Source organism: Mus caroli, chromosome 1, assembly GCF_900094665.2.
Source record: "Mus caroli chromosome 1, CAROLI_EIJ_v1.1, whole genome shotgun sequence".
Lineage (NCBI taxonomy): Eukaryota > Metazoa > Chordata > Mammalia > Rodentia > Muridae > Mus > Mus caroli.
In genome coordinates this window covers 62,006,612-62,032,195 of record NC_034570.1, presented here as the reverse complement: position 1 = coordinate 62,032,195, position 25,584 = coordinate 62,006,612, and the positions used below count along the sequence as shown (strand labels likewise).

At 35.8% G+C, this 25,584-nt stretch overlaps 1 protein-coding gene across 6 annotated transcripts in view; it reads left to right on the top strand.

The window, feature by feature from the left end:
* Erbb4 (erb-b2 receptor tyrosine kinase 4) overlaps positions 1-25,584 on the top strand; it is a 1,013,423-nt gene that overhangs the window by 758,755 nt on the left and 229,084 nt on the right. For 4 of the 6 annotated variants that reach the window (XM_021186126.2, XM_021185960.2, XM_029481143.1 and 1 more), the window contains exons 14-16: positions 1,266-1,359; positions 8,342-8,496; positions 16,583-16,657. In XM_021186126.2, coding sequence (XP_021041785.1) covers positions 1,266-1,359; positions 8,342-8,496; positions 16,583-16,657 — 324 coding nt within the window. Of the gene's footprint in view, positions 1-1,265; positions 1,360-8,341; positions 8,497-16,416; positions 16,462-16,582; positions 16,658-25,584 lie in introns of all 6 variants that reach the window. The other 2 variants (XM_021186207.2, XM_021186041.2) reach the window with 1 other exon arrangement.

Here is a 25,584-nt window from a genome sequence, read left to right as displayed (position 1 = left end):
AATTGCCAGTGATGGCCAGCGAGACAGCTCACTGATTAAGGGCTCTTGCTGCGAAGTCTGACAACCTGAGTTCTGATCCCAGGAACCTTCATGGCAGAAAGAGAGAACTGACTAACAAACACAGCTATTCTGTGACTTCCACACTCACACTGTCGTGCGTGCAAACACACACTAACATTTAAAAAAAAAAAAAAGAAAGAAACAAAAAGGGAAAGAAATCTTTTAGAATGTATCATATAATTAATTTATAATTACACTATTCATGTTGATATTGGTTTCAAAAGATGGTTCAGGACACTAAGGCAGAAAATTAAAACCAAATTAGATATAAAAATATAATTAGTGATCAACTTTGTTAATGACACTAAATTATCTTACTCAATATTTCATTTTGTATTTTAGTGAAACCAGAAAAATTTAGCATAGTATAGATGACTGGTTCCCAATTACCAAAGTAAAATATTTATATTAGACTTTTAAAGAGATAATTATCTCTTCAAACCCTGTAATATGTAAATAGACATAAAATTTAATGATATAAAAGGGAGTGTCATAATCACAGTAGATTACAATAATCAAGTTTTTAACTATGTACATTAAACTAAACTATTTATTTTATTCCATATAGAAATACTTTAAAAAGAATTACACTGAAAGAAATGTTATAATATTAGATCAATAATCTAAGAAAATAAAATCCAGCATAAGAAGGTATTTCTAATACTCTTAGGTTGATGTTTTAACAGGAGATAAGATATCAAAGTCTGTTTTGAAGTTTAGCCAAAAGTAAATTTAATAGTCGTGGGATCTGAAGGTCAAGGTTGGAGCACATTTATGTAGCCAGCAATTAAAAACCACAATGATTTGGAAATTAAAACTTCAACCAAGAAGAATGTTTTATATGGAATCAAACAGATGCAATCTTACTCAAAGAGGTAAAAGTGAGTTTGCTGTGTCATCAAAAGAGATTATTTTCTATTTTCAGAAAGTACTAGAATATCTCTCACAGGAGAGAGCTTTCCAGAATGAGACAATTGTTGAGCTCAATCAAGGGCAAGGAAAACCATCTGGCTGCTGTATATCTTTCCTTTTAATGGAAAGCATCCCCCTTAATGCATAGGAAAGTGCATCTGTGACTCCTGGCACATTAGAGAAACAAACTCAAGAATTTACTCTGCCAATAGTACTCTTAGCAGATGTTGCTTCATTTGTTAAGTTGATGGCTTGTTTGCTTACACCTCCTCACACAGTTGATATTTTCACAGGGAATTTCGAGAGTTTGAAAACGGCTCCATCTGTGTTGAGTGTGACTCCCAGTGTGAGAAAATGGAAGATGGACTCCTCACATGCCATGGACCGGTAAGTCTGAAAACGTTAGCAGTTGTGAGTGCTCATTTGGTATCATATTTATAAATTTTATGTCATTGCTTTGGATCCATATGTTTATTCAGTTGGTATTTATAGGATACCGAGGCATAACATGTTTAATATTTAAATCTAGAAACATACAGGTTCATAGGAGAGATAACATTAGGAAATCCAATAGCATATAAATATTCACCAAATACTATATTTGAATGAAAAGATCAAAGTATAGAGTTCTTGGGACAAGATACACTGTTGAAAGACAGGCATATAAGTAATCAGCTTAAATAATAATAATTGAATTAATGAAAACTATATAGACTGTTTAAAAAACACAAATGAATGAGAATGAAATATACAAATATAAAGGTTCATGTTGTTCTGGTGAATATTATAATGCTGGTAATTGTGTATGAGGGCAGAATAAAGAATACTAGTAAATGGATAAGATGAGCTTCATAAACTAAGACATACAGCAGTATTATCAATGCTGCATTAGAGAGAAGGATTCTAGGAATACATATATCCTTCATGAAAATCCTAAGTGCCAGAGAGGTTTTGCCACAATTGAAAGTTATATTAAGGAGAAAATACTTTAAATTCTCAGAATGCCTCGCCCTCTGATTTCCACACCTTGGGTTTCTCAAGATCAATCTGTGTTTGTCATTAAAATTTATCCATTCTTCCTTCTTTAGATAAATACTTAGTTCTTCTGTTACTGAGCCACTTCTTAGAATGGAATTGGGGATCAACATTTGGGCACAAGCAAGAACTCTGGTATCATGAAAATGTATTTAAACCCTAATACTATATATTTTGTGTATGTGTATGCTTATTCAGCATTTAAGTCACTTAGGAAAAATAAAGCTATTAGCCCTTCAAACTCCCATCAGACCTCGGTGAGCCAGCCTGGAACTCTTTTTACCCGGAGTAGAAAAGTCAGCCTTTCCAAGGACTGATGCATATGAAAAGGCAGGCCTTCAGGAAGTGGAAATGTGGTTATGTGGCATGAACAACTAGAGTCTATAGGATGAAATGTTGTTCCTTGACATTTATATGGTCCAAGGGCATTGGTAATTGCTGTGTTTCTCTACTGTAAAGAGTCATGATAACAAAGTTGATCTGTTGCATGACATTGGCAATGCATTCACAAGTAAATATATTCCATCACAAAAGAAAGGAGGTTTCCCCAGTGGGTTGGGGAAGCAAGTTGAGGTGTCTACAAGAGTACCTTAAGGCTTACACATTTAAATGGCAGTAAGTCTCTAATGGAAACGAGGTTTCTTTTAGAAATTAAACACTTGAAAATGAATGATAAGATAATCAATCCTGAGCCATTTCCTCCTGACAAGGCTGAGAGCATCAGGTGTCTCTAGATCTAGTCAGTGTGTATTAGACATAGTCATAGAGAAATACTACTTAGAAAGTGACTCTCGAGGTTAACCATGTGCACATGTTTAATTTGTTGATTGCTGCAAGTGTGGCTGGCTGCTCCATTGCTTACTGTGGATTTCCATCCTTTTGTAACAATATTTTTGACATGTATTATTTCCGTTCTTTTTACTCCCTCCTTTATTCTGCACAAATCTTAAAGAAACATAAGTTTTGTCCGGTATGTGCCACTGCTTAATGCTTACTTTGCATCCAGTTCCACTGCTGTTTTTATATGTTAACTCTCATTCGATAATATTCTTCAAAAAATCATGAATTTATTCATAATTTTTTTCTTATTTAGTTCACATTCTGTACCTTAAAACTGATGTTTTTATATTTCAAATGTTTCTGCCCTTCTGAGATTTCAAAATAACAAAGTGTTATTAACAACAAATGCTTTCAATACAATTAATTCTATTCATAGGAAATTAATTTGCTTATGAAATCTAAATATAATATGCACTACACTATATTTGGCTAGCATAATTTCACAGGAGATATCTGTTTTAAAATGTTTGATGCTTCTGTGCTGGAGAGATAGCTATGCAGTTAAGACCACTAGCTGTTCTTCCACAGAATCTGAGTTCAATTCCAAGCTCCCACATGACAGCTCACAACTGTCTGTAATTAAAATTCCAGAGGACCTGACACCCTCAAATAGACTGACATGGAGGCAAAACACCAAGGCACATTAAAAACAAATGTTTAAAATATCATGCAAATGGTTTCAACACATTCACTTCATTTCCCTAAAGTGATTACGCTGCCCTTCCCTCCCCTTTCCTCTCCTCCCCTTTCCCTTCTGAAATGGGCAGGCCTCTTATGGAAATCAACCAGCCCTAGCCTATCAAGTTGCAATAAGACTAGGCACATCTTGTCCTATTGATGTTAGGAAAGGCCACCCACTTAGGAGAAAGGATCCCAAAATCAAGCAACAGAAGCAGAGACAGCCCTTGCTGCTTCTCTTAGGTGTCCCTCAAGAAGACAAAGTTGAACAATATGTGCACAGGGACTAGGTCCATGCTATGCAGGCTCTGGGGTTGGCAGTTAAGTGACTATCAACTGTTACTGGCCCAGGTTTCCTTGTGGTGTCCTTGATCTCTCTGGCTCTTTCCCTCATCTACTAGATTCCTCTAGCTCTGCTTAGTGTTTGGCTGTGGGTCTCTGCATCAGTTTCCATCAGTTGAAGAGTGAAGTCTCTCTGGTGACAGTTATGTTAGCCTCCTGTCTGCAAGTTTCAGTTTTTCTTCCACACAGTAGTGTGTTCAGGGTTTTATACGTAAAATGACAGCTGTGTGTTAAATGAGAGGGGTAATCCTACACAAATATGATAGAAATCCTTGCTCTCCTCAGAAGAGTAGAGTGACATAAAAGGTAGCCTTTGCTTTGATACACTGGTATGCCTGCACTTGGTCTTGATTGTTTAATTTTTGTATTATTTGTGAAATTATCATCCATTCATTTTCCCTACTTTCACTTCCCTGAGTACATCCAATGAAAGAGATAAGATGAGAACTGTGGAATGGGAAATAAAAAAAGCAGGATGTAGGCTGAAGAGCAGCAAGAGAAGAAAAGGTGGACTGAGCTATTAAACATTTTCAAAAAAAATTTTTGGTTATTTTATTTATTTACATTTCAAATGTTATCCCCTTTCCTGGTTTGCTCTCCAAAAACCCCCTATCCTGTCCCCCTTTCCCTTGCTTCTATGAGGGTGTTCCCCCACCCACCCTCTCACTCCTACCTGACCACCCTGGCATTCCCCTACACTGGGGCATCAAGCCTTCACAGAACCAAGGGCCTCCCCTCCCATTGTTGCCAGATAAGGGCATCCTCTGCTATATATGCAGCTGGAGCCATGTGTACTCTATGGTTGGTGGTTTAGTCCTTAGGAGCTCTGGGGTGTCTGGTTGGATGCTATTGTTGTTCTTCCTATGGGGTTGCAAAACCCTTCAGCTCCTTCAGTCTTTCCCTTAACTCCTCCACTGGGTTCCATATGCTCAGTCCCATGGCTGGCTGTGTGCATCTGCCTCTGTATTTGTCAGAATCTGGCAGAGCCTCTCAGGAGACAGCTATATCAGGCTCCTGTCAGCAAGCACTTCGTGGCATCAGCAATAGTGTCTGGGTTTGGTGGATACATATGGGATGGTTCTTCAGGTGGGGCAGTCTCTGGATGTCCTTTCCTTCAGTCTCTGCTCCACTCTTTGTCGTTGTATTTCCTTTAGACGGGAGCAATTCTGGGATAATATTTTTTGAAGTGGGTGGGTGGCCCCATCCCTCAACCGGGGGCCATGCCTAACCTCTGGATATGGTCTATACAAGTTCTCACTTCTCTTTGTTGAGTATTTCAGCTAATGTCATCCCTGTTGAGTTTGGGAGCTTCTTGCTTGCTTGTCTTCTGGGACTTTCTGGTGGCTACCCTCAGTTCCCCATACCCCAGTACTATACAACTCTGTTCAATTTTCTGAAACCTTCGGTATATCTTCCCCATCCCCTCCCATACCTGATCCTATCCCCCCACCCCCACCCTGCCCCGTTTTCAGGGTTAGGGTTAGGCTGGAAAGATGGCTCAGCCATTAAAGGCTAAGCTCATAACCAAAGTATAAGAGCTTTTAAACATCTTTACAAAATGTAAAACAGCTGTTATAGTTCATCGAAGCTGTGCTTGTATAATAATCTTATCCTAGTATTTTCTCTCAGAAAAATATTTATTTTTTATGTACCATACTCTGAAAGTCTTAAAACTATTCAAAGGGAGTCACCCCTTGTTATGACCATAAGCTCTGAATTTACAGCATCCTCACTTCTACATGAAGTGTTCCTACTGGCAGAATGCCAAGAGGAGACTGGAATATTCAGTTCTCATCCTCTTACATATGGCTTCCACTTCCATTTCATTATTCAAAGTAAGATTTGTCTTCCCTGCTCTGGGAGGTGAATGGCAGTCCTCACACAGAGATGATAGAGCATCACTGTACAGTTCTGAAAGGTAGCTTTGTTTTCTTTAGAAGCTACCCGGGAAAATCAACTGGCACTGAGAAAAATAATGTAATGTGCACATTAGGATTTAATCTGTCACTCTATTGGCTGTCTAGGTTGTTGAGTTCAGAGGCAGTTTAGTACCAGAGTTAAGAAAGAATGAACCTTCATCTTTGTCAGTCACTGTCCTAGGCCCTTAAAATCCTTGATAATTCCACACTGTGTAAGTACGCATTAGATGATTGCCTAATGTAATCATTAGATGATTCTATATAGGAAAATAAAATAGGAGCCAGTGCACTTCAACCACTTAGAAACTTGTTAAAATACATTTTAACTATATCATCTGAAGATGCTTTGTTTTGTATCCTGGTGAAACAAATAAATAGTCATGAAACATATTAGAATGTATTAATGAAAAATAATTTTAGTTCATGACATTTTTATGTCTTATATAATTTTTGCCTGGGTATCATTTTATATTATAGGAATTTAATAGAAGAATAATGCCTGATTCAGACTCCACCTAATCTACTTATTGTAAGCTTTATTCTGCATTCTGCAAGAAGCATGTCTCTTGTCTTGTAGAATAAGTCATGCCACTGAGCATACTTGCACAGTAAATGATTTTGTATAATAGATAGTATTACGTGCCTAAGTACCCATGAGCAGGTGTTAAAATTGGAAGCATGTGAAGTATTCTTCTTTGGGAGGAAATGAGAAGTTAACATTAGCAACTCTTTAGGTAGAATGGGGATCAGGTTTCACAGGGTAACTTAAAATTATTTTATTTTATTTTAGTTCTGAGTTTCACGTCAAAATAATGGAATAGATAGCTACTTTATCTAAACTCACTAGCTTCTTTCTGATTACTTTTTCTTGTTTTCATTACTATTCTTCACTAGATAATTCTTTTTGGTTTTGTTGTATATTTCCAACATACTATTTATCTAAGTTTAGATTATCATTTTTTATATAGTTAAGATCACAACTATAAAAAAACAGTTTTTTAATAAAACTGTTCTCAACTTGCTTTAATCTCAAAATATACTATGTCTTTCTGGAAAGTTTAATGCCAGGATAGTATCACTTTTGATGTTAAAATTAGTATTAAAATGTTAATCTTGTGACTGGGCATGATGATACATGCATATAAACCAGCAATCTGGAGGCTGATGAATGTGAATTATGTGTTTGAGACCAACATGGGCTTAGCTGGGAGACACTGTCTTAAAAATAAAAATAATTATAAACAAGCAAATACATATTACTTTTATTATTGCTTTCATATTATTTTTGCTTATGAACTTTGTACTTATTAAAATCATTATGTAGGTTATAAATAAAAATATATGAAGCTGTATCACTATATTTTAGTTAGTAATGTTCATGCTACCTTCATCATTGGATAAGTTTCTTCATATCATTTTTTTAATCTTTAAAATACTTAGAATATAATTTTTGGCATTTGCTTATCAGAATGTATATTATATGAGTTAAAGACTGTTCTATGGTTTTTCAGAAATTCATATAAGCGTATATCACATCGTTTTAAGCATCATTATAAGACAAGTTGATACAAAGAATAACCAAAGAATTATTATATGTATAGGATGCTTAATATCTGAAAATTCAATCATAGTGCATTTTATTGGTTATTTTATTTATTTACATTTTAAATTCTGTACCCTTCTTGGTTTATCCTCCAGAAACCCCTATTCCCCACCACCACTGCCTCTATGAGGGTTGTTCCACCACCACCACCAACCCATTCCCTCCGCACTGCCCTAGCATCTCCCTATGCTAGGGTATCTAGCCTCCAAAGAACCAAGGGCCTCTCCTCCCACTGATGCCTTATGCATGTGCAGCTGGAGCCATGGACCCCCTCCATGTGTACTCTTTGGTTGGTGGTTTAGTCCCTGGAATCTCTGGGGGTCCAGTTAGTTGATATTGTTGTTATTTTTAAACAATCACTAGAAAAGCCTTCATGCCATGAAAAACAGTGGATTCTAATTTCCATTATGCATATTACTCATTAACTATTTGGTGGATATATATATATATTTTCCAGTAATGGTGATAAGCATACCTTTGGAAAATTTATTATTTACATATATTGTTGCTTTCTAATACCATTAGGAATGAACCACAAGAAGAAAATGTTGATACCCTTTACAAATAAACAACAGTAACAGCAGCAACAACAACAGACATTGGGACATATTAGAGATAAAGTTAAGTCACATAAGAAAAATGACATGAAGATCAGGACAGTGAAACAAGCTGACTTCAAAAGGGACGCGTTTCTAGAGTATATTTGATAACATGATGCTAGTATGATTTCACTAAATACAGCTTTACAAAGAAAAGCCTGAAGGTTCTGTTAGTGCTGGTTATACTTCAATAGCCATAACTTATGTTGGTGTTAATGGAGTGCTCTCCCTTAGAGGAGAATAAACTTGTCATTCACAAATGCCTAAGAAAACTAAACAACATGAACACCTTACGGAGGGATTTGAACCCAGTTTTATTACTCCATATTTGTTTTTCCTTTTTCATATCTCAGGGACCTGACAACTGCACAAAGTGCTCTCATTTTAAGGATGGTCCAAACTGTGTGGAGAAATGTCCAGATGGCCTACAGGGAGCGAACAGTTTCATTTTTAAGTATGCAGATCAGGATCGGGAGTGCCACCCATGCCATCCAAACTGCACCCAGGGGTAAGCATCCTCTCTGGTTCAGGTCTAAGGCATGTACATGTTTCCAGTTGAAAGGATTAATATGTTTCATTATTCATTACACGATGCCATCTACGTACCCTGAAATCGTCTCTGGAAATGATATGTAGCATTACATTTTACATGTTCAATTTAACAGAAATTCTTTCTAGGTGGACCTCGAAAATATCTCTGCTTATAGTTTACCTACATTTACCATACTATTAGCATCTTCATGAAGCTAGTGTGCTTTGGATATTAGAAGATACAATATAGTACTTATATCATAGAGATTTTTTTTTACTAAATGTATAAGTTGGTTTCTATTTCTTCACTATAAAATCCTAAAATAAGAATATCTCTTTAACAATTACCACTTTGGATTAGTCCTTCAATGAAACCCGGTAGCTGGCAGCCATGAAGGAGAAGGAAGAAATGATAGTCTGCTCATATGTGTGTTGACAACTTAACTAATACTGTTGTTAGTCATGTGAGTCATTTTATTGTACATTGTCCTAGAACATAGAGTTCTTTCACTGTCATGAAACAATTCAGGATGATACATACATATTTTCAATTCAAGAGGAAGTGTTGTGCAGCATAACCTATGGTATTAATAATAATTGGGTAAACACAAATTGATGAAATTGTCTTTCTTCAGTGTTATGGTCACTTATAGAGACATTGGAGAAAGAACTTGTACACCAGTGGAAATAATGTCACCTCAAGCAAATCCCAGTCTATTTCTTTAAAAAAAAAGAAAAATGCTGTCTTATCTCAGTAAGAATTCTCCCTTTGTATCCTCTGAAGGATAAATATTGATAGAGTTGAGAACAGTTCAGCACACTATCCTTCTCCTCATAAAATTTCACCTCCATTGTCAGTGCATACCACCAGTGTATGCACAGAAACACTTGTATGCACATAATTGGACACTTTCTATCTGGCAGGAAAGTAGAGGTTCTGTAAGGAGATTGTCCTGCCAGATGAAGGCTTCACTGTTAGAAGATATTGAAAAAGGGAAGCAAGCAATATCATTTTCTGCCAAGACAACATCAATTTTTGGATGCTGCTAGAACTTCCTACCAGTCATGAAATCAGCTAAGTCACTCTGTGAATTAGCAGATTCTCAAAAAGTAAAACAATATTCTGCAATAAAAGTCAAATGCAGCCCAGAAGAGCTGACTGCCAACTTCTTAGTTTCTGCATAAGCACACAGGCTGAAGGCACTGAGACAGTCACCTACACACTTTGCTTCAAGGAAAACAGAAGTAATAAACGGTTCCCCTTGTGAGTTTTGTTACACTTGAGTTGAGAGTATTTTTTTGAAAAAAAATTACAACTTGTGCTGCTGGAGCAGAGGAGTCAGCAAGAGAAAGAGAAAACTTTGCCTGTGAAAATCATCCACAAGAGGGTTTTATTGTTTTGCAACTAAAATTAAACCGGTAAATTATTCAATATAATGTCGATGTCAACAGCTGTTGCCATTCAAAATGAGACCTTTTGCTGTTTTTGCAAATCTAATTACAATGAAGCCATCAGGGAAATGAAAAGGAGAACACAGCCTAGTCTGGATGTGTGGCTGTAGCGTCTTCTTCGTCAGCCTTTTACATCGTGATTGTATAATAAAGGAAACATATATAGTAGAGGGAGACAGAAGCTCTGGCCAATGGAAAGGGTTCAAATTACCACAGCAACAAAACTGGGACCTCATACAAAAGGGAAGCTGAGGATTCATGCAGGAACAAATCTCACCAGGTCACTTGAGAAGTCCAAATAAATAGAAGTATGCCCTCAACAGCTCCAGGCTGCAGAATGACAGTGAGACAGAGTGGGCTGCCGTGTTTGCACTTCTTCCAGGACAATGTGTCTGCAATGGATGACTTTGTCCTAAGGTATTACGATTGCTTCCATCGAGCTTACCCTTTATCATAAGCTGCAGAGTCACATCCACTGGTTCCATAAAAGTGTTGTGATTCCAGCTCATGAGGAGAATTCAGAAATTCTTACATGACGTGAACTAAATCACAGAATACCCTCTGTGTTTGGTATCTTATTCTGAAGCAACCAGTTGGCCTTGAGAGTTCATCCCTTCTTATCAAATTAAGTGTAAACACATAGAAATATGACCCAGGGAAAGACCACAGGACAACAGAAGGATGGGATGAATGACCTTATCCCTTGGCCCATCTAATAACTGAGCCTATCAGTAAGTATGAGCCCAACAGTTCAATTCTATTTCAGAAAACAGATTTCCTCTCTCCCATGTACATGATTTTCAGTTCGTTCAATAACCTGGGATAATGGAATAGTTAATGAAAATAGTCATCCCTATGACAATTTTAAGAAATAATGTTCTTCCTTTGAATGCAATTTAACGATTGTCCTGAAAATAAAATTATCTAATACCTTAAATGTATTTTACTACTCCAAAAGTGAATTAAATAAATTGAGTCTAAAATTTCTTCAATTATATTTTAAAACAATTAACCATTTAGTCCTAATAGAAACCTCTCACCAATAGTTTTATAGGGAAGAAGGAAAGGAAGGAAGGAAGAAAGAAAGACATAAAGAAAGAAAAAATATTGTCTCCTCTTGCCATGAATAGAGGCCATGTTTTAGCCCCATGTTTTTGTTTCTTTTATTTGTTTGCTCTCTTCTGTGTGATACATGATAATAAACTTGTTTCTTTCAGTTACTTTTGAAAATACCATCACCAAAACCAACTAGGGATAGAAAAATATGTTATTACAGCCTTCATTCCTAGGTCACAGTCTATCACTGAAGGAGGTAAGAACAGAAATTCACAGAAATTTTAAAAGAAAAAGAGCCAGTGAGGACACTGCTTACAGATTAGTCAAAAGCTCAATGTTCAATTAGCCTTCTTGTACAACCCAGGACTACCTACCTGCCTAGGATTGGTGACACTCATAATAAAATGAATCCCTTTGCATCAATAAGTAATCAAGGCAATCCCCTTCTGATATACCTACAGACCAATGTTATCTAAACAATCTCTCCAGTTAAGTTTCTAGTCTGTGTAAAGGTGACATTTAAAGCTAAGTAAATGAACTGCTTTATATCAAAACATTTATATTCAGATATAGGCTCACATTTTTGTTATTCAATTTATATACCAAAGAAGAACATTTTATAGTGTACCAAAATGATTAAGAATTTGAAAAAGAAAAGATAAAAAGAAATTTAAAATAAAGATTGGCCATGTTGGCACACATTTTAATCTCAGTGTTCAAAATTCAGAACCAGGCAAATTCTCATTTGAGGCCAACCTGATCATTATAAACACACAAGGCAGAACTACACGGTAAAACGTATGCATCAGTATGGAACAATAAATGTTAAAGATGTCACAATCCAGAATTTCATAGGTGGTTTTGGTATACAAAAGCATGCTATGGATTTTTGCTCTTTCTGTAACTATTGTACTTTGGAGCACTAATTTTTGAATGGTTTGATTCCTAAACCTATCTTACTCCCTTATTTGCTATTTATGTGCTTCAAAATTTGATGTTTCTTTTAGTTTATGATCTTGCCGAATCAATATACATTTTATGTTCTGATCAACTGTTTTTCTATAGTAAGTATGAAGACCTAAAGTACAATGGTATCTTTAAATACATGGTGATTTATATTCTTAAAAAGTGGACCCTCCTTAACCAACCCACCTCTTTCTTGGTTTTCACTTCTTTCTATAACCTTCAGTTTATAAACAAATTTGAACCTTGGAAAACCTCCATAGTATTGAGTTGAGTAAGTTGAACCAACTTGCTCAACACTTGTTGATATTCTCTCTGTCCCTCATCATCCCTACCTGCTTGCATTTATGTTCCCATCTGCAATGTATTTCTCAACTCTCACACAACCAAAACATATGACTTCTATATAGGAACAATTATTTTTAAACTTCTAATTTTACTACATCTTTCTGGACTTTTTTTCCTGATGGCCAACCTCTCTATTTTTTTAAAGTTTTTTTTTCTTTAATTTAGTTACAGTGACAATACAAGATTTAATTTAATTTAATTTAATTTAATTTTAGATTTGTCGTGTGTGTGTGTGTGTGTGTGTGTGACAGAGAGAGAGAGAGAGAGAGAGAGAGAGAGAGAGAGAGAGAGAGAGAGTTCATCTGCCCACTTGTATACAGAGGCTAGAAGAAGATGTCCAATTCCCTCTGAGCTGATGCTCCACCCTTTTGCAGGACATCGGGATTGTTCCATAGGGGCTGGGATGCAACCTCCAGTCCTCATGGGTGTACAGCATGTGCCCTTACCTGTTGATGTTTCTCTCCAGTCCAGTTTTATTCGAATATACTTTCCTATGCTTTATATACAAAAGACCATCTTAAGATGTATGCCATCTTTCCCCTTCGACAATCACCACTCTTCCCAGTGTTCCTTTTCAAAGGAGTTGCTCCCTACGACCGTGGCTCAACACTTTTTTTCCACCTTGTAGGAAACATTTTTGATTTCCTGTAAAATAAACATAGTAAAGTCTAGACTCAAAGAAAAAAATTAAAGTGTCAGTCCCTCCTCCTAAAGTGAACATGTGAGGAAGTATATCCCTCCTTTGAATTTTTTTCTTGCTGCTGCAACTCTCCTGAAATTTAAATTATAGCTTTCAGCTGCGGCAGTCATCTTCCAGTAAGTCACCAAAATGATGAACACAAAGGGAAAGAGGAGAGGCACCTGGTATATGTTCTCTAGGCCTTCTAGGAACCATGGAGTTGTTCCTTTAGTCACATCCTGTGAATCTAAAGGGTGATACAATAGACATCAAGGGAATAGACACTGTTTAAGAAGGAATGCCCCATATGTCTTTTACCACGGCAAAACCAGAGGAGTCTACAATTGTAAACAAGCAAGTTAAGGGCAAGATTCTGGCCAAGAGGATCAATGTGCAGATTGAGCACATCAAGCACTGAAAGAGCAGAGGCAACTTCCTAAAGCAGGTGAAGGAGAATGATTAGAAGATAAAAGAAGCCAAAGAGAAGGGCACCCGGGTTCAGCTGAAGCGCCAGCCTGCGCCACCCAGAGAAGAACACTTGTGATGACTAACGGAAAAGAGCTGAGTTGTTGGAGCCCATTCCATACAAGTTCATGGTCCAGTGTACAAAAAAGAAAGGACCCGGACTGCAAAGTGTTTTCTTTAAATTAAACTGTAGCTCATACTTTAACCATTAGATCGTTTTCACTTAGAAATATTTTACCATCTGTTAACCCCTTTCCTCCCATCCACATTGCATTAGCAGCATTGATTGAGATTCTGACTATGCCTGTGAGCTAGTAACTGTCCCATCCATTTGTTTTATTATTCCCGACACTGACTAACAGTTCCCCATGCCAAAACAGCCTACCTGCCTCCCACTTAATGAGTCTCCATGTGACAAAGAGATTTCAGATAGGAGTCTAGCAATGTAACAGTTTCTGTTTGCTAGCATACCTTTTGTTTTTCAGGGTAGACTTTCAAATTGTCATGCTTTTATATTTTCATACTAGTACATAGTGTGTATTAAGCACATCTGTCTTTATTTTTCTAACCCCTTTTTCTCAATCCTCATCCTGGTGGTCCTCTCTCTTCCCCTAGATAGTTACATTTCTTCTGGGTCATGTGCGTGTGCATGTGTGTGTGTTTGTGTGTTTCTGTGATTTTATATAGTTAGTGTTTTGTAAACACAGATGAGAGAAAAATAAAAATATTTGTTTTGCTGAAGTTGGCTAAATCCTTTCATAAGTTAACTTCTGGTTGCACATATTTTCCTGAAAGTTATACAATTTTGTTCCCTATGATAGAAATAAAACGTTTCCTTATGTAGATTTAACACATTTTTTTTCAGCCATCCATCAGAAGCAAAAAACCTAGAGACAGACATGGCATTTTTCAAACTATCCAACAGCTCTCCCTTGTCTACTAGTTAAGTCCCTCCAAATCCAGCCCCTAAGATCCTTCCATTGTCTTTCTCCTCTCCCTGTGCCTGCCTTTACACTCTCCGTCTGTTCAGATTTGTTGTTCAGAGAGTACGTCTTGCTTTCACACTATGCTTCTGCTTTCCTTCGTCTGGACTCCCTAACACTCACTGATATGCCAGCCTTTACTCTCAGTATCTCAAACTACAGCTTGCTGACTCTCCCACATGGTGACCATGACCTACTAAAATGACATTCTGGTGTCCATCCACCGTATTATATTTACAGAACTATACTGTAAACGTCTGCTCGTGCATCTGTCATCTTCAAACTGTGAGCTCAATGGAAATGAGTGGGAAAGTGTCTGATTCATCTCATTTCTCCCTGCAGCTCCTGAAAGGTTACAGGCAAGTTAGTAGGCTCACCGCACAGGTGTATTGGATGAATGAAAATATTTCATTATCCACACCCTCTCCTCAAACAGAATCTCATTCATTGTTGAAAGATTTTTTTTTAATCTTTCAAGGGTCATTATAAAGATTACACACAAAATACAGATTTTCAGACTCTTGTATATAAGAAGTAGACTGTTAATTTTACAAAATGGCAGTACTGTCATAAAAATAGCATTTTGAAGATGATGACACGAGAACACATAAAAAAATAGTTCTTTAGAACAGAATAAAAGAAAACCATATGAGACAAGTTTAGGGGTTTTGTAGTAGTTTGTTTTTCAATTTCAATTGTTTTGCTTAGATCTGATGTATGGCACCTGGCCGCTGATGTGTGTTCTAGCTGCTTCTCTTTATTTTATCGATTTTTGTCACCATTTTTGCAGGTGAAGATTTACTTGTCCTGCTCAAAGCTGACCCTCAAAAAAAGACCAAAACAAAACCAGAAAACAAGCAAACAAATAAAACTGCAGTAAAAGAGCAAACTGATTTTCTACCTAGTAGAATATCTGTAAGAGAGGATATGATGAACGGGAGAGGTGATGACTTGTGGTTAACACATGAATTCTGTTAGCTTGCTAACATCTGGCATCAGTTACAGAAGCTGCCTATGGTCTGGCCACATCTGTGGGTGCCTACAGATCCTTTTTCAGATTTTAAACTTGAGAGTTTGGGGAAACATGCATACTTTATATTAACAAACAAATTAGAGTTCTGTGTAGTTAAAGAAAACCAGCAAATACCCATCTTGGTTGATTCTTCAGCTACCTCTGTATACAGTTATTCGTTTACTACAGAGTGTTTGCTTTTGAGTTCAATATTATAACAGTTATCAAAAGTTTCTCTTTACAGATCATATTTCTGCTACTTAACAGTGGTCATGACATATTGCAAAAAGGCCAAATCAATTCATTTGATTTTTAAACAAATCCGCATTTAATGACAAAAATAGCTTAAAGAGATTCATAACCAAGGATTTAAATAATCTGATTATAAAAATTATCCATGGGAATTGCATTAAAATATATTAACTTATTTTCTGCCAAGATCCTCTTTAATGAGCATCAGGCATAAGGCTATTCCACTACAATTAATTGTTCATTGCCTTTTTATTGATTTTTGGGGGATTTTACATAAACCCAATGGTGTTTTAAGAGAAACGTTATACATGAAAATAGCCATCGTCATTAAACTATCAAGTAATTAACATAGCTGTGCATAGAAATGAAAGATGTAAATGAGTTGAATGTTTCAGAAAAGACCAATGCATGTGCAAGTTATCCATGGAAGCAGGTAAAGTTCCCTTTACTCTCTCCGTGTTTTCTGGCATTGAACTTGACTGGTTATCTCAACTCACTTCTGTGTTTCTGCTAGGAAGTGATTTCCTCTCAGTTTTTAAAAGTATACTATTCCAGAAACTGCCTAATGAAACCAACAAGAATGTGGGACATCCGGTATTTGTCTCGCTATCTCACTGGTTCTTCTCTGTTTGTCTTAATGACTGATTTCTCTTTTCTTGTATTTCTTTTGACTTTGCATCTCTGCAGGTGCATAGGTTCAAGCATTGAAGACTGCATCGGCCTGACGGATAGGTACTTGGTGTGCTTGCTTCTCATGTTCTTCCTCCAAGGCTCCATGCGTGAGCACTGGTGCATGTGTGTGCATGCCACTGTGGATGGAGAATGATGTTTTCTGTTCTGCAATTGCTTGCAGGTGTAACGGTCCCACTAGTCATGACTGCATTTACTACCCATGGACGGGCCATTCCACTTTACCACAACATGCTAGGTAACATCTGCCATGGTTCCATTTTATCACTCAAATTCTTTCTTAGTTACCACGGACTAAATTAGTAACCAGTCGGGCTGAAGTTTTAGTAGACTAAATGAGAGATTTTGATTCAGTTCTTGATTTTACCTTCATTCATTAAAATTTCAGAGTTCTACTTAATAGTACCATTGATTTTGAATTTTGTATGTTTAAAAGAATTAGACATCATCCTAGAATGCTAATAGAATATTCTTAAGTTTATAAAAAAAAATTAAAAAATCAAAATCTTTCAAGGAGAATTCTGAAAGTGTTGATTGATGCTTATATGATATTGGTTATGTAATTTGAATTTAATTTATGATTTTGTATTATTTGAACTGACTAGTATATGTTCAGATAGAAAAAATATTCCAGAATCAATACAACATAAAAATATTTTGTACAGGTTAAAGAAAGCACATATTGGAATTAAGAGGACATAATATATGATCCATTTTTACACAAAATTTTGAACACAGATATTTATAGTAGCTTTAATCATAATCAACAAAAACTGGAAGCAACTTAGGCTATTGAGTTGTTGTGTACCCATGCTCTGCAATATGCCTGAGTAATAAAAAGGAAGAAATTGATGCTACACACACCATAGATGGATCCTGAATTTACTATGCTGAATGAAAGAAGCCAGACTGTTAAAAACAAATACTGCTTGATTTTCTTTTTATATCAAACTCTGAAAAAAAAATGAAACTACAAGGACAGAAAATCATTCATGGTGGCCCAAAGCTTGGCTTTGGGGGATAAAGTTCACTATTGAATGGTAAGAAGGAATTTGACCAATAATAGGACAATCCATACCGTGATTATGGTATTGTTTGTGTAAATAAAAATGCTTAGTACATACCATAAGCTATATATCTTATCACAAATTACATAAATTTTGTGTTATTTTTATACATAAAGAAATATGACTTTAAAAATACTGTATGAAACATTTTAACGAGGAAAACAATAACTTTGCAATGCAATGTTACATAAGAAATGTTATTAGCTCTAAGTAACAAATTAATTAGATCTTTTTACAAGAAAGACAGCAGTGCTAAAGTAAAGGCAAATGTGAATTTTAAGTGATGTATTGTTTTATTATAATTTTGTGTTGTTAGATGACAATGAAGCATTTGTGAAACATAGCTGATAGATTAAGAAATATCACAATAGCAATAGATTCCAGTAGCTGCCTTTATCAGTGGTGTCCATTATGCTAACCCCAACACCTAAGATAGTGTAACTTCCCATCCTACTTTATCAATCATAATATAGTATTGTTTTATGCATCTGGCTACTTTCACTAAATATTACACGTATGAGATTCATCTATGTCATCAAATCCATTCATAGCTTTTCCATTCATATGTCTTTAATGGCTCTTAAATTGTAAAGTGGTCAAATAAGTGATATGTCATCTTCATAAATCATTTGTCCATAAGTAAATAATCATGAGAAGTTCTAAGGTAAATTTTTTTTGGTTAGAGTGGTTTCATTCATACAACAGTGGCACATTGATACTTGGGCTTGAGCAAACCAGCTAACACAGTTGTCTAGAGTAGGGAAATTTAAGAAATGAAGCAAAAGAGAAAGAGAAAAGGTAAGTGGGAATAAGAGAGAAATTTTAAGTCTTGCGTAGTCTTCCAAGATTTGTCTTGGATTTCTGCCATGCTCATGAAATTATCTTTCTTCTTTCAGACATTGATTGGGCCACTGAACTATAATTTTAAAGAATGATTTTGCATTTATTTTGATGATTTTACTTATAATTATTCTAATATTTTACTGAGAAAGAATTCCACATGGTGGTTACTGTATGCTCCCTTTAAAATCAGATTTTCAGGTTTTGAATCAAACTCTAAGCCATTGTAGATGTGTGACTTTAAGGTCCTTCAGTTATCTGAGCCTCACTCTTCATGTGCAAAAAGGCATCATTTATGTAGATCCCAAACAGTTCTGAGGATGGCGTGTTTGCTTAGTAACAGTAACCATTCTTTCTTTCTATATTTTTCTTTCTTTATATACATTTCAAATGCTATCCAGAAAGTTCCCTATACCCTCCCCTAGCCCCGCTCCCCTACCCACCCACTCTCACCTCTTGGACCTGATGTTCCCCTGTACTGGGACATATAAAGTTTGCAATACCAAGAGGCCTCTCTTCCCAGTGATGGCAGACTAGGCCATCTTCTGCTATATATGCAGCTAGAGACACGAGCTCTGGGGGTACTGGTTAGTTCATATTGTTGTTCCACCTATAGGGTTGCAGACCCCTTCAGCTCCTTGGCTGCTTTCTCTAGATTCTCTATTGGGGGCCCTGTGTTCCATCCAATAGATGACTGTGAGCATCCACTTCTGTGTTTGCCAGACACTGGCATAGACTCACACGAGACAGGTATAACAGGGTCCCTTCAGCAAAATATTTCTGGCATATGCAATAGTGTCTGGGTTTGGTGGCTGATTTTTGGATGGATTCCTGGGTGGAGTAGTCTCTGGATAGTCCATCCTTTCATCTTAGCTTCAAACTTTGTCTCTGTAACTCCTTTCATGGGTATTTTGTTCCCTTCTCTATAAACAATATTATTTTTCTGTGTAACAATGCTTCTCGCACCTCAGGAATGTGAAATCATGCTTCTCAGGGGAAGGAGAGAAGACTCTCAAAGTCACCCAGAGGACATTGATGCCTACTGGTGCCTTCCTGATGAAAGCCTTTGTGAAAGAGAGTCTTTTCTTTCACTTTGCCTTGAGGATCAGGGAGAAGGTAGTAAGGATGACTTTGGGTCATAGGGATGATCTGTAGAGTGACAGATCATTTGAAGTTGCAATTTCAATCTTACGCACTGCCTGGATTCCAAGGAGATAGTCTATAATTTCAGACTAATACAAATAATTAACAGTGTCATTAGTAAATATCCATGGCTAAGAATAGTGAAAGGACAGTAAAGTGTGGTCCTCTGATTCTAAGAGAAGACACCTGCTGTCTACTGCCCAGGTGAAGAGAAAAGTTGCTTGAAGGTGAAAGCATGGGTTCAAATACGGGTTCTATCATATTTCTTATCTACACAATTATGTGATAGTGTAAAATTAGTTTGAGGTTTTTAAGAGATAGCACGAAAATAACATGCTGGACTGAATAGTCATTGACTGCCGTTGTAAATGTTACGGAAGACCAGAAATAGAACAATGATAATTTAATGTTTTAGGCTTCATAATCCACCTTTTAACTGGGCAGTTATCCAAATACTTAACTTTCTTTTAGAAACAGAAAATTACATTGAACATGCCAATGTGGCTGCTTTAAAGTATTTAGATTTACTACACCCCGCTGCCTCACTATGAAGTATTCTGTTCTCCAAAGCAGCAGCTCCAAATAAAAGCAGGTGCAGTGCTTCCAATCTTGATCAGCTTTCATTTTCTAAGTGGTGTTATTTTTTCCCAAACCTGTGATTTATGAATTGGCTTTCCACACCTCATTTACCTTACAGACCATTGCGGGACTATTCCAGAAATATTAGTGTATCTGGATAGAAAAAAATGTAAGACTTTTTGTATCATACAATATCCTAATTATAAAGACAATGAAATCAGTAATCTTTTATTCTCTCTACCTCTCATTTTCAAATCTAATTAATAATTTAAGAGGACACTTGCTTTGACCAATCTTTTTTTTCAAACTTTCCCACCTCCATAATTTTGATTTCCTCCCAAGAACACCATGGGCAATTATGTTTGTCAAGGCCTTTTATTCTTTTTTCATTTGACATTTGAGTTAGCACACTGGATACTTTTGAATAGATTTGTTCTTAATGTAAAGACATTAGTTTTTAGTCTATTTTTGGGTTCTTTGTCAAACATAGGAAAACCGTAAAGATCATATTCTCATATGCCACAGGGATATGGATTTGATAATCACAAAGAATAGACTATATTGATCAGGCATTTCTGCAAGTTAGTTAACAAAGTGAAATCTATATGAGATCATCTATTTCTGCATTTTAACTGAATTGCGTCTTTATTCTAATACACTTTTCCTATATACTTCACAATATATAGTACAGTAATTAAACTTAATTTCTCCAAGTCTCTAATGGATAGCTATTTGAAACATTTCTGATTTTCATGGCCACAGACATACTTTTACTTTATGGTACAGTGCCTTTTGGCCTAAGAGGTCACATAGAAGTCTATCCTTTGTTAGACTGACCTGGGTTTGATAAATGACAGACATGGTGTGATAGGTTAGGAACCTCTCACAAATTGCACAGTGCATTTCTTCGTTTTTCTCCCAAAGAAGCAAGTTCAGAATTTATGTCCACATGATGCAAATCAACAATAAATGGTCATCATAGATGAGTTTCAGTTATATTATGATCCTTATATACAATACACAAATGTGCACAGCTTTTTTATACAATTCTAGTCTCATTCTATAGCATTATGTATTAGGTTTTGTAAATAAATAGATAAATCCAAGATATGAAGGAGAGTATATGAAGGTCTTCCTTAGCATGTGATTCACTTCCCAGAAACTGTAAAAATGTCAAAATGATCTGAGAATTAGTAGGGATTCACAAAGCCTCTCTCTTGACTTTTCGATGGTTGTTCATATAGTTGAGGAAGCTACTTTAAACAAAAGATTTCAAGCATCTTTCAGATGTTCAAGTGGTTTTGATATTGATATAAAGATGTTCATACTACAGTACCAAAGCATTCCAGACAGTAGCAACACGACTGTATTCAAGATTAGCAAACACAAGAATGTGACTAAACTAATCCATTTTAATGACTGAAAGTCAACAAAGGTTCTTTAGGCCATTGGCTTTGGGACTAAAGTAGAATGACTAAAGATATCATTAAATTGATAAAATGTTAAGTATATAGTAATAATCAAAACATTAAATGAGCAGAGGAAAATACTCAAAATACTCAGCTTTTCCTCAGCCTAGAGCATTTTCTATGGTAAACAAATCATTATGTTTTACACTCATTTATTTCTGACTCAGACAGATACCAGAACTACTTCATATCTCACAAATATCTTCAGAGTCAGCTGTTACTGATGCTCTGATATCAAATAAAGAGTGCAAAAACAAAATGGTGGGTAATGTCCTGAATCTTAAAGACAACCAGGTTCATTTCAGTAGTTCAGTCCAAGGTCTGCAAGGTCTACTCCAAGACCTGTTGTTTATTAGGAATATAAAGGTGGCTCAAATATGTATAGAAAAATAGGCAGGATTATTCTGTAGCAGCAAATATTCTAAGTAAATTTTGTGAGTGTGATAACATTAGTGATTTAAACCTTTGCTGGTTATAATGTGTTTTCTAGGCCTATTTTAAAATTTAAAATACCACAGAACAGGACTATGTCTTCGATGATGGTTAGACAATTAAGACATTGTGATTAGACAGACGAAAGGAGTACTTATCTCACTGTAAGACCTCTGCTCCCGAGTACACTCCCACCAGCTCAGAAGCATGATGCACAGTTCTGTAGGGGAAATGGCAGGCATGTCCTGGTATGGTTCTGATACTTGAGGGATCACCATGCTGACATATATGTTCTCAGCTGGACCTTACAGTCTCCTTCCGAACCCACTTACCTTCTTGTAGACCTGAGTTTTTTTGAGGCTTTAGGAATTATAAACCTATTATTTTGGGATAAAATGCTTAAGTTATTTCTGAGATATATTTCCCCAAATACCAATTATTATTGGACAATATCATTTCAAGTTTACAAAAATACTCACAGGCATAGTGATAGCTATTTATCCAAAACAGCACAGTAAAGACTGTGTTTGACTTCATTGCACGGCATTCCAGTTCATACACCCTCGTGCTTAGTTGACTGTGATCCACACATTGTCTCCCTGTCTGAAGGATGTGAAAATGGTTTTTCATCTGTAAGTTCCTTTCACATCAGCACATGTGTTAGTGCTTGATTGCACAAGTGGCAGAAGGCATATTGTGACAGAGTCTGCAGTACTGGACATCATACTCCCTCTGCCTGTGTCTTGTCTCCAGAATCATATATTAAACTTTATTTCCTTGAGCAACCTTCTGATACTTTCTAGACCTGAGAGTGTTTCTGTCCTTGCATATTCTGAAGGTTAGATGAAAGTCTCCATTTAGGCTGCAGATTATGATTTTTTCTTCAATTGTGAATCAAGAGCTCTGGGCATTAGTTTCTAATTTTTCCATTAGTTTATCAAAGTCGTGAGTCTTCCTTGGGATTGTTGATGACCTACATTGTCCACTGCCACATGAGCACTTCCAAGGTAATTAGAGTAGACAGAGGACACTTGTGGTCCCGGATGTACCCTAGTCATAAGAAAATTCAATGAAAAAAAAAAGTGGTAAAACTGGGTTAATAATTCAGGCACATTAAATGTTAATTTTGTGTAGATTGTGTTAATTAAAATATTTTAAATTGTTTTAATTGTGGTATATATATATATTGAATGTACTGCTCTAAACCAATAATCATGAAATCATGATGTAATTCTTCCTTTTAATGGTTTTATTCACAAAAATAAGAGTGAAGGTACAATATTTCACAAGAGTGTTTATTTCATTATTATTTTATTTCATGTAGTAGGTGACAGATGGAATGAGTCCAACATATCCAAGAAAAAAATCTGTTTTCCTGTACCCATTACACATACCTATATATTTGTCTGTGAACCACACTTTTTTTTTCTTCTTTTTTTTTTACTAGTTATTTTCTTCATTTACATTTCAAATGCTATTCCCTTTCCTAGTTTCCTCTTCAAAAGTCCCCTATACCCCACCCCCAACCTGCTTCCCAACCCATCTACTCCCACTTCCTGACCTTGGCATTCCCCTCTACTGGGGCATATAATCTTCGCAAGACCAACAGCCTCTCCTCCCATTGATGGCCCTGACACTATTGCATATGCCAACAAGATTTTGCTGACAGGACCCAGATATAGCTATCTTTTGTGAGGCTGTGCCAAAACCAAACTTTATAAACGTTTATAAGACTAACATATAATATCTTGGTCCCACATTTCAAGCCCCAGTTTAACTACTGTTATAATAGAGAACTATTCAGATTTAGAATTACACTCTCTGTGTTCATAAAATTATGCTTTGTTCCAAATATTGATAATGAAGCGCTATTCTAATTTGGTACTCTATATATGACCAATAATTAAATAAAACTATCATTTACATATAGGTCAAATTTTCTAGCTTCATACCTGCTTCATGATTTAAAAATGAGTCAGAAATATTTACCCATAAAACTTAGACATGAATTGTATTACACCATAAGAAGATACCTTTCCTCATATTTCCTATTTAGCTAAAAGAATCTAATTAACTGGGTCCCCCTCTGTGATGATGTTACATAAAATGATGTGTCAATATTGGAGTAAATTGCTCTCTTCATGATTTTTTTTCTTATTACCTCAGCACATTCCCTAATTAATCATTCTTTTATAAACATACAATTATTTTTGCATATTATGTATGTAAGCAGGCACTAATTAACAGGGAACAGTTTGATTTACCAGTGAAATTTTCTCACAGTGATTTTATTCTCAGCTACTATCCACTCTTACCCAAAAAGTGCTTTGATTTCATGGTAACTCAGTACTAAAGAATGAGAGATAAGGGAAGGGAGACCCACTTTTTATAGACTTTCAGTACTTCCAATCATTGTGATTTTTTTTAATGACATCATTCTCTGCTGCTCAGAATAATGAATTCCATATACTTGAGTCATTTATAGAGTAATTATAGATACTGTCCACAGAGTAAAAATAAAACAAGATGCTTTAATCATGCAAAGTTTACTTGTTTGGTAAATAAGATTTTTTTTTTTATTTTATACAACAAACTAAATTTTTCAAAATCACATCTTTATTGACCTTCTTCACACAAAATACTAGAGATGAAATTCCAGGTCCAGTTTTCAAAGTAAATGTTTACATTGCTTTAGCTACCAGAGAGAAAAACACCAATAGGAGAGAAAAAACGCATATTTTCTTCCTGACCCATGCTAGTTTCTTTTTTTTCTTTAAAATATTTCTTGGAATTCATGCAGACTGTATCTTCATATCCTAAAATCATTCCCAAACATTTCTTTGGTGTAATGAACTATGCGTATGACTAGTTTTCTGACTAGGTATATAATAATAGCTATTACTACTACCACTGGCATTATATAAATGAAGGAACATGATAAGAAAAGCCATTTTCAAACTTTTACCTGGCTAGTAAGTTGTAGAAGTGTGTTCTTGGAGTTCAGTTGACTGACTCAAAGAATACACTTCTTCCTCTCTACCAAAATGCTTTCCACGTACAGGCAGGATTATGAAGACAGTATCCATGTATTTTATAGCCTTCTTAAGTTCATTTATTGTCTTTTAATCTCAATAGTACCTTAATAACACCTATAATGTTCTGTAGTTCATTAGAGGCTATAAATTATGAACTATATTAAAACCAGTAACATTATATGACATTAACAGGAAGTCTTAAAGTTTCCTGTCATTTAAAATGTAAAATAAAGTACAAAGTATAGCAAGGGAGAATGAGAGAAAAATAGGGTGAGTGGGAAACAAGGTGTTCAAGAGAGAAGTTCTGGAAGTAAAATAAAAAAATATATTTATGGATGGAGAGATAGCCAAAGTTTAATGTCTTGAAAGCAGATGTCTGTCATTTTATTTGAGAGGTTTGAGATTTTCAGAAATTAACAATAGGTGTTCTTTAAAGTCATATTACTAAAATTAAAATATCTTTCAGAGAAAAGACCCAAATGGAGATCATATTGTTTTGAGAAATCTATGCAACATTCTTGCTCTACGTGACCCAGGACATAGAAATAAGGGGTGTGTGTGTGTGTGTGTGTGTGTGTGTGTGTGTGTGTGTGTGTGCGT